Source organism: Alosa alosa, chromosome 3 (genome assembly GCF_017589495.1).
Source record: "Alosa alosa isolate M-15738 ecotype Scorff River chromosome 3, AALO_Geno_1.1, whole genome shotgun sequence".
Taxonomy (NCBI): domain Eukaryota; kingdom Metazoa; phylum Chordata; class Actinopteri; order Clupeiformes; family Clupeidae; genus Alosa; species Alosa alosa.
The window spans coordinates 22,982,513-22,999,006 of NC_063191.1; the positions used below are offsets into that span (position 1 = coordinate 22,982,513).

At 38.9% G+C, this 16,494-nt stretch overlaps 2 protein-coding genes across 4 annotated transcripts; one reads left to right on the top strand and one right to left on the bottom strand.

The window, feature by feature from the left end:
* Nucleotides 1–4,617: 4,617 nt before the first annotated feature.
* Nucleotides 4,618–8,715, bottom strand: LOC125292091. Its single transcript, XM_048239234.1, has 8 exons — nt 8,463–8,715; nt 7,935–8,225; nt 7,038–7,286; nt 6,595–6,699; nt 6,440–6,484; nt 5,517–5,567; nt 5,135–5,176; nt 4,618–4,956 (listed from the first exon to the last, which is right to left on the bottom strand). The coding sequence occupies exons 1-8, from the start codon at nt 8,518–8,520 to the stop codon at nt 4,718–4,720; spliced, it is 1,080 nt and encodes a 359-aa protein (XP_048095191.1). The 5' UTR covers nt 8,521–8,715; the 3' UTR covers nt 4,618–4,717.
* A 3,876-nt stretch (nt 8,716–12,591) lies between these two features.
* LOC125292092 lies at nt 12,592–16,096 on the top strand. Of its 3 annotated transcripts, none has more exons than XM_048239236.1 (7): nt 12,592–12,690; nt 14,131–14,409; nt 14,538–14,777; nt 14,890–15,135; nt 15,215–15,352; nt 15,559–15,749; nt 15,970–16,096. In XM_048239236.1, exons 1-7 carry the CDS (start codon nt 12,630–12,632, stop codon nt 15,991–15,993), a joined length of 1,179 nt encoding a protein of 392 aa, XP_048095193.1. In that variant the 5' UTR covers nt 12,592–12,629; the 3' UTR covers nt 15,994–16,096. The 3 variants fall into 3 exon arrangements, with proteins under 3 accessions (XP_048095193.1, XP_048095195.1, XP_048095194.1); XM_048239238.1 differs by having other exon boundaries at nt 15,559–15,722; XM_048239237.1 differs by having other exon boundaries at nt 15,221–15,352.
* Nucleotides 16,097–16,494: the final 398 nt, after the last annotated feature.

A 16,494-nucleotide genomic window follows, 5' to 3' on the forward strand; every position in this document is an offset into this window, starting at 1 on the left:
CGTCGGCGTAAACCTTTCAAAGTTTTGTGTCTTATGTCTGCGTCGCTCACCACCGCAAAGGTTGTTAGAACGAACTCCTACTGCTGCTCGTTGGCAATACGAAGTGTTCATTTCAAAATGTTACTGGCAGATGCTACTACCCACAGGTTGCTTGAAGCAGCCGGCTCAACACACAGAGCGAGTTGACCAATCACAGTTATGTGCATAAAGTTAAAGCAAAAACAGCCTACATTTTTAAAAAATAGTTTTCTTTGTGCATGTTGATTAACTAATGACAGCCTACTATTGTCTGCTCCAAATTTTTCGTAGTCTAATTATTGATGAAAGATGAATGATGAAATATTGCTGAGTGTTGATGAAATGGTGGCACAGGCCTATCGGTTGTACTGACTCCTTCACATTTTCATGACCTAGCCTAATTATATAGATATTGTAGTATTTTTTTATATCAGTCTTTGAAAACTGAAAAAAAAAATGTCAATGTCAAAAAATAATTTTCGAGAATGAGGATTAAATACTGGACATAGATTTAATATTGCTGTTTTTCCTTTGTCTCCCCCACATTTTCATCTGTTCTTACGACTAGTAAACAAAACCATATGATTTACTTAATGCTATACAAGAACAGAATACAATTTAACAGAATTGAGTTCAGACTTGAGTTCGGTATTTTGGGTCCGGCCCTCCTCAACAGTCCCAGTTTGTCATGTGGCCCCTTGGGGAAATTAGTTGCCCACCCCTGATCTATATGTATACTGTCTGTTGAGGTTTGGTAGTTTCAATGCATAGGTTGGATTGGTCAAAACTGGTTTAATGTCTTATCTTGTGTGTTTACACAAAATACTTGAAACAGTAGTTAACAGAAAGCACAGCATGACATTTTTAGCACCCTCTACAAAACTGCAATATATTTACGGATCAGTTTACATACAGGGTTTAGACAAATTCCTGGAGTTACTGACCCAGACCAACAGTTCATGGGCAAGTGTGTGGTCCTTGCAGCTTCCATCAGGATGCCCTCTAAAATAGTCTAGTTTGCTATAAGGCCGTGATTATGAAGCTAAAATGGTTAGAAAGTTTAGTTGTCTGAATTTTAATTAATAACTGCAGCATGATTGTTTAAGCTGCACATAAGTGGACACATTTCACATCCTGTTTATGTGTTGAATGAAAAAAAAGTTTAGCCTTTCATTCTATGCATGTTGAAAGAAACACATCAGAAACGCATTTCACTATTAATCATTTTAAGAAACATTCATATTGTTAACACTAAAATGTAAAAAGTTAATGTATTTACATGTAGATTCATATAATATCCTTCATTAAATTCATGACAAATTTCTGAATATTAGACTACTTTTTACTTTTTTCCTGTTAAACTGTTCTACTTACATATCCTTTTCTTCCTCTAAATCTTTAACCTCCTGATTGTTTCAACTTTTGTGGCTGCCTTAACTCAATAACTTGTCTGACTTTGACCTATGTCATCTCGATGCATCTCCACCTTTTCCTTTCCCTCCTTTTCTGTGGAGAATCGTTTCTCTCTTCATTCTCTGGGACCACGTCCCTCCCACGTCCTTATTGTTCTCACACACACACATCACTTTTACTATTTAGTTGTTCCATCTAATGTTTCATTTGATCATCTTCCTCAAGGCCTTTGCCTTTCACTGGTTCCTCATCATCAGCATGGTGTTCCAATTGGCTCAGCTCATTCTGTAGTTGTCCTGGAAACTCAGTCTGGAGCTGCTCTCCGTCTGTCTGTCCTTGATGCACCTCAGTGTCCCCTTCTTTTTCTTCCAGCAATGTCTCCTTGTCTGGGTCCCTGTTAGGATTCATCTCAACATCTTTTTCATCCACCTTTTTATTTTCATCACAAGTGCTGTTGTTTAGATCATCTTGCTGTCCATCTTTTTGTGTCCTGGCTTCCTTTTGCTCCACATCCTTCTCTACTGGGTAAGGGTTTTCAATCTCACTAAGATCACCCACATCTTCAGCCATATGATCTTCAGGCCCATGGTGTTTCTTTTCATCCACTACTTTCTCATCACCCTGGACTTTGTCAGCATCAACCTCACAAACTTCTCCCTTTTCCAGTTTACAGTCCTCTTCTATCTGAGCATCACTTTCACTCTTCTCTTTTAACAAATGCATGTCATCTGTCTGTCTATCATATTCAATTTCCTGCTCTTTATCACTGTCAGTGATATTCTTATCATTTCTTTCTTCCAGATTAGTGACAACATGATGCTGTTTTATTGGTTGATCCTGCGACTGGGTGCTGTCAATATGCCTTCTCTCCTCTCCTCTTCTCCCCCCTCATGTTCCAGGTGTTCCTCATTCTGTAGCTGACCTAATGTGTCCAAGTCTTCCTCTTCAGATTCAGATTTGGGCAGCACAACTTTTTTTCTTTCTTCCTCCTGGCTGTGTTCATTTTTCTTTTTTTCAGTCTTCTCTTCATCCTCTTCATTTTCATGAAGTACAGGGCTGTTTGTGTCATTTTGCTGTCGGTCTTGTTCGATCTGTTCTTCCTTGAATTCTTTCGCCAGTAAATCCTTAGCCTGGCCATGATTGCTCATCATTTCTGTTTTTCTATCCTGCTCACGATCATCTTGAGTTTTCATAATTGTATCAATTCTCTGGTCTTCAGGTAAACTGTCCTGTTCCTCTAATGCCACAGGCTCTTCTTTAGGCATGCTGTCATCTACTCCTTGCCTGTTCTCTTCCAATTGAGTATTATTTTCTACCCCTCCATTTTCTACCCCTGACTTTATCTCACTTTCTTCATCAGACATTTCATCTGTCACACTGATATCTTGATGATCTTGGTATTCAGGTAAACTGTCCTGGTCTTCAGGCAATCTGTCATGTTCTTCTATTGCAACAGTGTCTTCTTTAGGCATTATTTGATCTTCCCCTTCCTTCAATGGGGTCTGTCCCTCTTGTATTTTATTTTCTGCTGGACTATTAGCTTTTGTCCCTTCATTCACTGCCTTAATCTCACTTTCCTCACCATTTGTCTCTTCTGTCACGCTGACATCTTGACAATCAATTTGCTGCTCCTCCAAACTGGTATCACTACCCTGCTTCAAAAGTTGGTACTCCTGCTCACTATTTACACTCACTGTGTCTTCATCAGATTCATCTTCATGCCTTAACTCATTCTCCTCCCTTTGATTTGTGTTATTGTCCACACCCTCACCCTGCTCCACTGCACTCTCCATTTCCATGTCTCTCTCATCAGGACATGGATCCATCCCGCCATCCTCTCCTTCATGCTCTTCGGTCCTTTCCTCATCTAATCTTTTGTTTACATGTGGCTCCTGTTCTCCTCCATCTCTAGTCTGATCCTGTAGCACTTCAGCTTCTGTCTTCTCCTGAGGTTCTGGAGTTCTACTGCCTTGTTCATTTTCTCTAAGAGGCTGCTCTTTGGTTATAATGTCCTCTTCCTCATCTTCAGCAGGTCCCTCTTGTTTTTTATCTTCCGCTGGAGTGTTAGCTTTTGTCCCTTCATTCACTGACTTAATCTCACTTTCCTCACCATTTGTCTCTTCTGTCACGCTGACATCTTGACAATCAATTTGCTGCTCCTCCAAACTGGCATCACTACCCTGCTTCAAAAGTTGGTACTCCTGCTCACTATTTACACTCACTGTGTCTTCATCAGATTCATCTTCATGCCTTAACTCATTCTCCTCCCTTTGATTTGTGTTATTGTCCACACCCTCACCCTGCTCCACTGCACTCTCCATTTCCATTTCTCTCTCGTCAGGACATTTCCTCTCTGGATCCATCCCGCCATCCTCTCCTTCATGCTCTTCGGTCCTTTCCTCATCTAATCTTTTGTTTACATGTGGCTCCTGTTCTCCTCCATTCCTAGTCTGATCCTGTAGCACTTCAGCTTCTGTCTTCTCCTGAGGTTCTGTAGTTCTACTGCCTTGTTCATTTTCTCTACAAGGCTGCTCTTTGGTTATGATGTCCTCTTCCTTGTCGGTCCTTCGTCTCTCCTGCACTGTACTACTATCCTCCTCCTCTCCTAAGCTCTCTGTCTGAGGGTCCAGCTCAGCTTCACGTTGGTCATTCTGTTCATTCTCTTTTTCGTCCTTTGGAGTATCTTCCTTTAGATGCTCCTGAAGATCCTGTTTTACCTCAGGAAGTTCTTCCTTCAGCTCACTGCCATTGACTTCCTCCTCTTCAATTTGATCAGGATGGACAATCACACCATTCCTTTCCTTATCCACAGAACTCGCTTCCACAGCCATCTCATGGTTCTCTTGAACATGCAAATGCATATCTTCCACTATGGTTCCTTGTTTTAGACTCTCTTCCTCCTGACTATTTTCCGTGTCCGTCCGCGGTCTATTTCCTTCTCTCTCCTCCTCTGCTGCTCCACTTTCAGACCTCAGATCTGTGCCTCTCCCTGTGCCACTCACATTCTCTTCTTCTTCTTCACAGCTTTCCCTTCTGTCTCTTCCCTCGATCATGACAGTGACGTTGTGGGTATAGGTTTTGATTTCTTCGGGCACACCCTCTGGACTACCATGAGGAAGTTCCTCATCCTCATGCATGGGCTGATCTTTGCTGTGATTTACAGCATTCAGTTGCATGTCAGGCTCTTCTGCACTAGATGAGAAGTTAGTAATGACAGCTAGTGCTGATTCTGCACCATGTAACTCTGGTTGGACCTCCACAGCCTTCTGGTCCAGTGTGGCTACCTCTACAGACACAGGTATGGTTTTTCAGCACTTTGATCTTCCTGCTGCAATCTTCTGGCTGTAGATTTGTCTGGACTGTTTAGGTCCTTTGCTACACAAGTGCCATTTCCCCGTTCATGTCCTGCTCTAGGAGGCCTTAGTTTAGCATGGCTTGGAAGGGTTGCTCGTAAGGAGAATGAAGTATTTTCCTCATTGTCTGTGTCTTCAAGGCCAGAACCACTCTTCTGGTTGTGGTGCACAGCTTAAAAGAACACAATAAAATAATTACTGGAAAATCACAATTCCGCACTGGAAAATCCACTTGATGTATTACATATTATTTTGGTATTGTTAAGCTCTCTAAAGCCTCTGCGTTTTATGATTTATGTTTGTTTTTGTTGTTGTTTGTTTTGTTGTTTGTGTGTTTTTGTTCTTCTTACCACGAAACAGCCCTTTCGCTTTCCTCTTCTTTCCCCCTGCATCTTCAGTTGTGAAGGAGACAAAATGTCTTTATTGCACTTGTCAGATCAGTCAGAATCATGCTGTACCACCATTTCTGTACACTTACATTCCTTCACTGGCAGGTGCTTTTAGCCAGAGTACCTCACAGTGCAGCAAAGACCTACATTTTAATCAGTGAGCTTCTATCAAACCATGATGTTGTCAGTACTGTATCTAGCAGTTCACCTACAGGTTGATACCACAGTAATACCACCTTTATGTAGTTCAGTTATCACAACTAAGCATAACAAATAACTCAACTGGCTTTTATTGAAGTGAGAAAGGATAAGTATCCATGTGTCTAAATATCAAAATTATTACCTGTGTCATTGTCTGTTGGCACCCCTGCTGACAGCAGGTTTTTGTTTTCTCCTTCACATTGGGAAAATATAAAGTGACAACATTAAGGCTTTTATAGAGAATGATATAATCATTGCAACATTGTAACATGTTCAATTATATGTTATCAAACATCCCCAGCAGTCAGTCAAGTTTGAAAGATTAATGTTATTCTAAATATGAGCAAGAAAAAATGTGATGCATGTACAGATTAGAAGGTTACAGCTTATACTGCTACCACCAACCATGTTTTACTACAACTTCCTCTGGGAATGTTGGGGGGTAAATATTACACATGCATTCCAAAATTCATCCAGGCCAAAGTACTCCTTTTTATTTAGCTAAGTGGTCTGGTTGGTGGTGGTCATGGTCCTGCAGTTCAAATACTTCCTATCTCCTCTTTGACTCAATCTGAGTTCAACAAGGAACATTTAGTTTCACGCCAGGTGTGTCACTGAATAAGAATTCCAATGCGTGACCAATGTTACCCAATATTGGTAAGATACTGTTAAACTAGTTAATTATGTCTAATAACATTCTATTCTCTTCATATCTAAAGTTTGAGATTCCAGATCAGATCGTAATAATTTTGAATAGTGTTCTTTATAGATAACACAATGTGGGAATTCACAATGCAGGACATTTTTGTCAATTTTCTAGGAACGCATTAAGTGCTAAGTTCAAGTCAGTATGGCATTAAAATGACTTTGAAGCCATTGTTTTAAGGTAAAATAACTATTGTGTTACGTTAAATCCACAAATTCACTTGTAGTACATCAAGAAGGACATTAGTACAGCCAAGAGGTATGATATAGCTATCATATTCCATTGACTGGCAGTTCATTAGAACTCACAAGATGAAGATTAACACCTCTTCCCACACATATAAACCTAAAATGTCTTACCGTTTTCAATGTCCACCTGATTGTATGTCTGGTTCGGTCTTGGTTCTTGCAAATGGAACAAGACAGAGCTGTTATTTCAATACAAATGTTGATCATGCAATAACTTGCTATATACATTGAACTATATATTAAAGAAATATTACGTTTTTCCTTACTTTTTTTCTGCTTTCTACAAACCAAGAGCGGGATCAGAATTAACAGACATAAAGCACATATGACAGACAGGACAATTGCAGCAATAATGCCGGGAGAAATGCCACCTGTATTAAAAATATGACAATTAGTTTTGCTGCATGTGACAGGGACCAATGTCCTGCACTAATATCTCTGAAGATTATACATGACCTCATTGTTTTCACTGCTGTTGATAGGGAAAGAGTTGTGCTTAACAGTAACATAAATCCTAAGGTCTTCAACTGACTGAACTGAACACACTTTCAACATCAGACTAGAACTGTGCAATGAGAATACACCAAACCAGGCATATAGCCTATGTGCACAGAATCACCCACTAAGTCAAATGCAAGACACTAGAAAAGACTTTAGGCAAGATGTGATACTGAAAATTCAAAACACAATTATGTTGTTAATTTCTGACCTGGCTGGCAGTCTTTTAGAGTGAACGTAACATATTTCTCGCTGATTTCATTCTTCACAAAGCAGGTGAAAACGGACTCGGGGTCCTCCTGTTTGCCAAGCCGCAGCTCTGAGCCTGGATGATCATACACCGTAGGCCCCCTCCACCTGTAGGTCACAGGGGTGTCCGCATCCACACCGCACAGGAGCGTTTCCCCCTCTGACTCTGGGTTGGCTTCTTTACACGTCACTTTTGGCTGTGGAACAGTATCTGCGAGTAAAAATAAACACTGTCTGTGTACAGCATAGTTTTTTTCTTAAGGTGTGTTTATTAACTTGCATTCTTGTTTTCCTTGTGCAGTGAACACAGCTAGTTATCAGTAGTGGGAAGTTATCAGGAGGTGTGTTCATGGGTGTGTTCGGTCCACTGATAAACCTGCCCTGTAGGGTGTGGGCACTCAGCAGTAAGGCATAAAGGATGCCTCATCCTGAACTAAAATGAGATCTAAATGTCTCGAGGTATAACATTGTTATAAATCCATCAAATGAGAAGCCCTGCGAAAGAATGCACTTCTGTCTCAATGTGAAAAGGCCTACGATATGCATTTTTAGAATCTGAGTCATAAAATGACACATAAAACAACACATTCTAACCTGTGAGGGGTCTATGCAGGTTAAATGTGCATTATTGCTTTTAAACCTTCATAGTACGATATGTACATAACAGGGGATTTTAAGAGCCAATTAATGCTAGGAGTTAATCAAGTATTAGTAACCATTTTGTCCATAGCTGGCACAACAGAAATATAAGGCCACAGGGTTGCAGAGGAAGTAACACATTAGTCATTCTCAGAATGCAGTCTGTGTGTAGGCTGGGTGTACCCATGCGTAATTGCGCAATATATGGGCAGCTACTTACCAATTACTTGAAGATTGTGTTTAGAGTACTGTTGCTTCCCATTTACAACAGTGGTTGACTCATAAACACCGTCATCACCTGTCTGTAGCCTCTTTATAGTCAGATCTCCTGAGCGGAGATCTAAAACAACCCGTTTTTTAAAAGGATCAAATGTTAAAATTTGTTGCTGATCGTAAACTACCACTTTGTTGCCATTATGTGTCCAGGTTACTTCCTCCAACGTTCCCCTTGTCTGTGGTTTTAATATTAGACTGCTTCCTCGTTCGCCAAGGATAGCACAACGCACTTCACCTGAAAACGGCAGAAACACATATTAGTAGGCTACATCAAATTCAAATAGATAACAACGAAGAACACTATACACCCACTGAGTTTCAGTGGCCATTTTAAACTTGCTACAAGTACAACATGATTTCTACTATCGATACAACTTTGATTTACTGTTTGAAGCTTCGGAGTATCAAAAACGAGAATATGCAAATAGGCTATACATTGTGAATAAGGTTTTTTTATTTAAAATAAACTTACCTACAGAGCACGTTACCAACATGAATGCCAGCAAATTAAGTACAGTTCTGTTCCCCATCGTGTGATCATGCTACTTGGCGCTTCACGTTTCGAGTTTTACACGAATTTAGCAAGGAGCTTACTATCCATCTAAAATGCTGCCAACAAGGTTGCCTACGTGCTGAATTATTAAGATTAGTCAGCGAAGATCCATATGGTCGTCAACTAAGTTTGCAGTCAGAAGGTCTGGATAGGCACAAAGGTAAACTGGCCATATTCCCAGTGGGAGGAGCACGTTGCCACTGCGTAGTAGCCTACATGCCTACCTGACTCCAGTAGGAGAGGCAGAACAGGTGATAGTAGAAATACCTGCTGGACTCAGTATATGACCACAGGCTTCTTAACGGCTTTTGTGACCACTGAAAAGGGTGGAGAAAGGTACCTTTACTCAGAGATGGGTAGTATTAATACATGTATACACATGTCTTTCAAGTACAAAATAGTTTTTTTGCAATATGCTGAACCTAATCAAATGTATTTGAATTGGCATAAACACTGTAGTGTCCCAGGGTCTTTGACTGGAAATGTATTTTGGTAACTATTTCACTGATTTGGCTCAATAATATGTGTTATTTATATAGGGCATTGGGAATATGGGCAATGGTTGTGATAAGTGAAAAAGAATCAGACAGTGGTCGTCTACACACAAATATGAAACAAAACATGGTGCTGGTCATATAATTAGAATATCATGAAAAAGATTTATTTCAGTAATTCCATTCAAAAAGTGAAACTTGTATAATGTACAGTACTGTGCATTCATTCCACACAGACTGATATATTTCAAGTGTTTATTTCTTTTAATTTTGATGATTATAACTGACAACTAATGAAAACTCCAAATTCAGTATCTCAGAAAATTATAATATTGTGAAAAGGTTCAATATTGAAGACCACACTCTAATCAGCTAATTAACTCAAAACACCTGCAAAGGCATTTAAATGGTCTCTCAGTATGGTTCTGTAGGCTACACAATCATGGGGAACTGCAACTGGAGTCAGTGCTTCAAGAACCACCACGCACAGATGTATCCAAGACATGGGTTTCAGCTGTCCCATTCCATGCGTCAAGCCACTCTTGAACAAGAGACAGCGTCAGAAGCGTCTCGCCTGGGCTAAAGACAAAAAGGACTGGACTGCTGCAGAGTGGTCCAAAGTTATGTTCTCTGATGAAAGTAAATTTTGCATTTCCTTTGAAAATCAAGGTCGCAGTCTGGAGGAAGAGAGGAGAGGCACTGAATCCACGTTGCTTGAAGTCCAGTGTAAAGTTTCCACAGTCAGTGATGGTTTGGGGTGCCATGTCATCTGCTGGTGTTGGTCCACTGTGTCTGAAGTCCAGGGTCAACGCAGCCATCTACCAGGAAGTTTAGAGCACTTCATGCTTCCTGCTGCTGATCAACTTTATGAAGATGATTTTCACAGGACTTGGCACCTGCACACAGTGCCAAAGCTACCAGTACCTGGTTTAAGGACCATGGTATCCCTGTTCTTAATTGGCCAGCAAACTCGCCTGACCTTAACCCCATAGAAAATCTATGGAGTATTGTGAAGAGGAAGATGCGATACGCCAGACCCAACAATGCAGAAGAGCTGAAGGCCAAAATCAGAGCAACCTGGGTTCTCATAACACCTGAGCAGTGCCACAGACTGATCGACTCCATGCCATGCCGCATTGCTGTAGTAAATTAGGCAAAAGGAGCCCCAACTAAGTATTGAGTGCTGTACATGCTCATACTTTTCATGTTCATACTTTTCAGTTGGCCAACATTTCTAAAAAAATACTTTTTTTGTATTGGTCTTAAGTAATATTCTAATTTTCTGAGATACTGAATTTGGGATTTTCATTAGTTGTCAGTTATAATCATCAAAAGTTTAAAAAATAAACACTTGAAATATATCAGGGTGTGTTATGAATGAATATAATTTCACCTTTTCACTTTCAGTAAGTTTCACTTTTTGAATGGAATTACTGACATAAATAAACTTTTTGATGATATTGTAATTATATGACCAGCACCTGTATATCATTAAATAAACATATTTCTATTATTTGTGAAACACCTTCATGTAATATTATTATAGAGCCTTTCCTACTTTTGAATATGAGACACTTACCACTGGTGGTATCTTCATGTTATATGATACCTAACCCTATAGGTTCCTGATAAGTCACACTTTAACAACACAGAGGTTACTGTAGACACTGATGGACTCCTGAACAGCCTTGTTTGCCATGACATACATGCTTAATCATTGCCTCAATGGACAACTTCTAATATCCCTTTTAGATTCAAATCCTTGACCCGTTACTCTTAGTCCCTTAGATATAAACACAATATAGACTTAGTTAAATTTAGTTGGTGTTCGGACTAGAAATCACAAGAGAAATAGAAAAAGAATGGATCATGCATGTTCTTCATTTGCTTGCGTACTGATTTTGCTCCGACACTTGAATGCCTGTCCCAAGAGGCTGTTCAGATAAACTGAGGTTAATAAGGAGATGTTAGACACCATTAAATTATCAAATTTCCTCCAACCTCCAGACTGTTACCCTCTGTTACCAGATATGAAGCTCACTCTCTGTACCTCCTTTGCCACCTCTACATTTGAGATTGAGTGTGAGTGCGGTGGTCAGCGTTAGTCTACTCCATTAGAAATGTAACAATTAGGTATGTTCAGTTTTTTTTTCTCGAAATGTCTACAGTTCATTAAAAACAGCACAATTATAAGACTTGGTGTCAGTTTTGTTAGTAAATTAAATATTGTACACAAAACATGATATAAAAACAAATACAAAAATAGGCCTACAGATTTAGATATCTATTTAATAATTATTCCCAAAACTTTCCAAGACTAAGATCAAAAAAACACTTATTAATATGTGGTTCTTAAATCTGCATTCAGAGGATATAACATTCAGAAAGATACATATGGCTGAAAGAAGGCTCTGAAATGGATTCTCAATAGTTTCTCATACTTAAATGCTGCAATATTGACTTCCTCCCCTAGATGGCAGATTTTAATAAGTCAGAGTTTGAGCACCAACCTAGTTCAGAAATATCATGAAAACTATGTACTGGACAGAGGTATAATATGACCGCCACATGGTGCTTCATGAACTATCTAAAGAAAATAAATCTTCTCAACTTCTCTCTATCCCTATATTAACTTACAGTATGCACTCTCCTTAGTTGCTCAATGTTAGTTCATACTCAATTTTTGCTTATGTAGATTATACAAAACATCCGTTATAGCCACACCATACTCTTATTAGAGTTTATCCACCTCTCAAAAAGTTTATTTACCAATATTGCAACTTTAAACATTCAAAAATCACACTTATTATCCACAATCACAATATGTACACTTATCAACACTCTAGGAATAATTTAATACCACTGGTATTGTTATAAACATTGGACAATAACCATCATCATGTTCTGAATGCCTTTTAAAAAAAATCCGATTCCGCATGGCACAGTCCACCTCACCGTGGTCACAGAATTCATAGTTCCCCCCCCTAACCCAATGTACATCTGTATCCACATCGCAGTATAGCAGTATAGTTTAACCATTATAATATTACACACTGCTTTGTTTTTTTTAGTGTGTGTGTGTGTGTGTGTGTGTGTGTAAAGACGGTAATTCGCAAGTCTGTACCCACATAAGACTTGTGTACAGTGCTTCACTAAAGTAAACCTTGGTGATTCACAAGTAGTGTCTGTACCCACATTGCATGACACTTCTGCCATAATTATGTCATTGAAATGAGAACAAAAACCGTTTGTTTAGCCAGTTTCAGAACTGTTTGTTTAGCCAGTTTCAGAACCGTTTCTTTAGCCAGTTTATAACAGCCAGCACCAAATTGAACAAATTAGCAGTTGTGTCAATTATCAATTGTCTGGTTCTGTCATTTGCATGATAGCATGTATTATTTTTGTGAGAAAAAGGCATATCCTGTTTTAAATGACTGAAACAAATGGACTGAAAAACAATCACGTTTGCACCTACGCCTAACTAAATGACGTGTCACATGTATATACAAGCCACAACAACTAACTTGCCCTTTGTTGCAGTTGACACAGATCATTGTTTGGCCTCAATTAGATTTGTGACATTCCTTCAGAGATGTTGTTTTTAGGAATCCTTCTTCACATCAGTTTATTTCATGTATCAATGTCAGAAGTGGGTGAGTCACAGATTTAAATAATTTTGTTGTTATAGTTCTTTATTTTTTCTAATTAGTGAGCCATTTAAAAGTAGCTATATATCCAGTAACAGAGGCTTCAAACCCTTGTGCTTATGTTTATTAAAAAGAAGTGCAAAAATTTGCCGTTTCATTTCCCCATTGAATTAATCTGTATTTATCTGTGAATTAAACCGTATTGAATCATATCTTCCAAATAAATAAATAATATGTCTGCACTTTGTTGAAGAAGGGAACAGCATTATCGTGTATTCATGTGTTTCAATTTTGAATAAATATATTGCCTGTATTTTAAACAGAAAATGTGCAAAAAATGAAAAGTGCTTAGTCATTTGTTCACTCCATGCACTACCCTTTCACAGGGCCAAATTTAAATTCAAATTTAAAGCAAAGTGCAGGAAAATCTAAAATCTAACGATAATTTCATAACTACACAAAATAATTTAATACCATGAGCGTGATCCTAAACATAAACCGCCACATGACGACTTACATTCATGCACAAGACACTACGCTCATTTATTGACTTTGCATTTTGCCCATATTGAAATTAAGGGCCGTAGCGTAGTTTTCATGTACATGAAGGTTCTGTATAAAGTGAAGACAACATAAAATAACTCCTTGATCATTTCTATCAGTTTAGAACAGATGTGTCCAGGTTGTTCAGACACTCCTGATGGTTCTATTCATTGCTCAACAAATGTTAATATTATACAGATAAATGTACAAATGTGTGTAATTTGACACAATGACTCTTCTTCAATAAGTCATCGCTGTAGGAGGCACTTCAATGTTTTGTGATGATTATCAAAGCCTCACTAAGATGACCAACTGGTCTGCTATCCTGACATTAATCAGATTGTGATCTTCCTCTAGAGACAATGGTGTACAATGGTGTCTTTACATTCACATAGGAAAACTCGTCGGTATGGGGTTTAATGCCATAGGCCATAAAATATCAAGGGAGGGAATGGAGGACTAACCGTGCATTTCCTTTACAAATATTTTTGATGTAATGACCACGTACAAGTTCCTTCCTGTGCATATGCAAACCTGTATTATTTAGCACAAATAATGAGTCTCAACCATCAGTAAGGTTTAAGATTCATGGCAGAACATTATATGTTGGTTTTCATTTGTATCTGGGGGGGAATCGGGATTATTCACGGTGTAAACAAGTCAAAATTCTGACGCCTTTATTATAGTACTATGATGTCAACATCACAGTGTTAATGTGTTCCATTATCTTTTAAATAAAGTATTACGGGACACCTTTTTTCTCTTTGCTTTGTGAGTGTGTGTGTGTGTATATATATATATATATATATATATATATGTGTATATGTGTGTGTGTGTGTGTGTGTGTGTGTGTGTCTGCAGGCTTTTGCTAACATATATTTCCAACCTTTATTCTCTTTACAGCACCTTGCAATATTTCCAAACCAATAGGTGCCAATGTCCTCATCCCTTTGCCATACAAAGGCCTGACAGCTGATGCTCATTTAAAATGGATGCATGGAAAAGAAAGAGTGTTCTATAGCAAAGGAGGTGAAATAAAAGACGAAAAGCGCAAAATTAAATTTGATGGATCACTTAAATTAGACAATATCAAGTCATCTGATTCTGGGACATATGAAGCCACAGTCCATGATAGCAAGGGAGCCCATGTTCACTTCTCATCCCAGCGTCTTTGTGTCCTTGGTAAATATTACTATCATAATAAAACTGCTCATGTCAGCAATACAATTGTATGTTCTGTGTTGAATTTGAACATGGTCATTCTTTATTTTATACTGTATCAACCTTGGAAATTGTGATTTATTTTCCAGAATCGGTGAAGACACCTGAGGTGAAGTACAGCTGCGCTGGACAATGGCCTGTACTGACATGCACACGTGGAGGTCCAGAAGTGAATGTCATTTGGTACAGGAACAACCAAGAGATAGGACAGAGACAGCAAACACTGACTCTGACCGCAGACCTGTTCAAGGCTGGAGACAGATACTCTTGCACGGTCAAGAATCAAGTCAGTGAGAAGAAGAGCAGTGAGGTCAAACCTGTGTGCTCAGGTTTGTGTAAAACTACACGTGACTGCTATGTTGGTTGGTTTCATATTTCTATTTGGGACCGCATCTGATATTGACAACCCTTCTTTTTTTCCTTCTTTATTGTGAACTGAAGGTAAAATACAGGTGAACACACCCACTGTGACTTTCAGGTGTGACAAAGGCACCATGCAGATGACATGCGTGAATTCCACTGGGATGGTTTTCTCATGGAACCGCAATGGTCAGAAGCTGGTCGGAAAAGATAACACAATTCTGAACTTACCCGAGGCAGAGTTCAAGTCTAATCACACTTATTCGTGTGTCATTAAAAATGGAACCACTGTGATTCAAAGTAAAAATGTGCAGCCTTCTTGCAAAGGTACAGAAAACACAGACTGTAAATGATTCTAAGTTAGGTGCTAGGCACACAGGTGAGTCATAATGTTGCATCTTTATAGTTGCAGAGCAGTCAAAGTGGCCTAACATGGACCTATGGCTGATGGTGACGATTTTGGCTGGAGGAGGACTGGTGGTTGTCTTAATCATCCTCAGTATTGTGTGCTGCCTTTGCAAATGTAAAAAGAGTCAAGAGAAAGGTAAGAAACAGATGCTATTTCAAGTAATCTAAATGCATCTGAGACTTTAATGGTTGATTTCTTTGATTTTAGTCTGTGAGTTTGCACTTTTTTAAATGACCACTATGGGTAGCACATCAGACACATGTTCACATTAGAAGACAGACTGTTGTTTGCGGCCTAACTGAGGTATCCTTTGCTGTGACACTGCTTATTTGTCCATGTAGAAAAGGAACTGAGACTGGCCAACCTGACTCATTCGCCTGACAATCAATCTGAGGAGACTCCCCTCAAAAGGCCACGTAGGGAAAGAGGGCCCCTCCCTGAAGTCCCTAAACCTCGTGTGAGGCCTGCTCAACTCCACAACAGTGGCCAACCCGGGCCTGACATGGTAAAGAACAGCCAATACATGCACATGGTATGAACTTTGCTTCATTTGTTCACATTTACTCTGTTCAGTTGTTCCTTTCTTCATGTATTCGTTATTTCTGTCTTTACCAAAGACAGTGGGTAAGCATTTGTTAAATGGAACAATGCTCTGGGTTTTGTTGGGATTTTATACTTTATTATCAACATGTTATTTATAGGGGGGCTTTTATAGTATACATTTTCAAAGGCTTTATTTTTTTCTGAATAAGGTGGAATTCCCTGTGGACCGTTAAAAGAAAATGCATTTTTATCAACTGACATACTTTTGTTGGATATATTGTTTGAATACATTGATACATGTTGTCCTCATTTTGAATATGTATATTTTCTGTCATTTAAAACAATACATAGTCACATAACTTTCATAATTTGTTCTGTTTTAGATTCATTTTGAATGATTAAAAAGTCGAAGCCCCTTGCGTCTCACTGAGTGTTGTCTGCTTTTTCATCCCCCACCTGCTTCGATATGTGTCATTTGCACAACCAAATGGGTTTTTTCTGCTTTCCTGTTTCAACTGAATCAACAGGGGCCTTGGTCTGTGGTTTACAAAGCAGCAAGAGATAGAGACATCTTGTTCACCTTGTATTATGAGAACATACCAGGGCATTCACTGACATTTTGAAGCCACTTGCATAGTTTATATAATGGTGTAAAACTTAAGCTTAATACAACAGTGAAATTATTGACACATTTGCAAAACTAATACAAGCTGACTTGTGGACATAACAACACA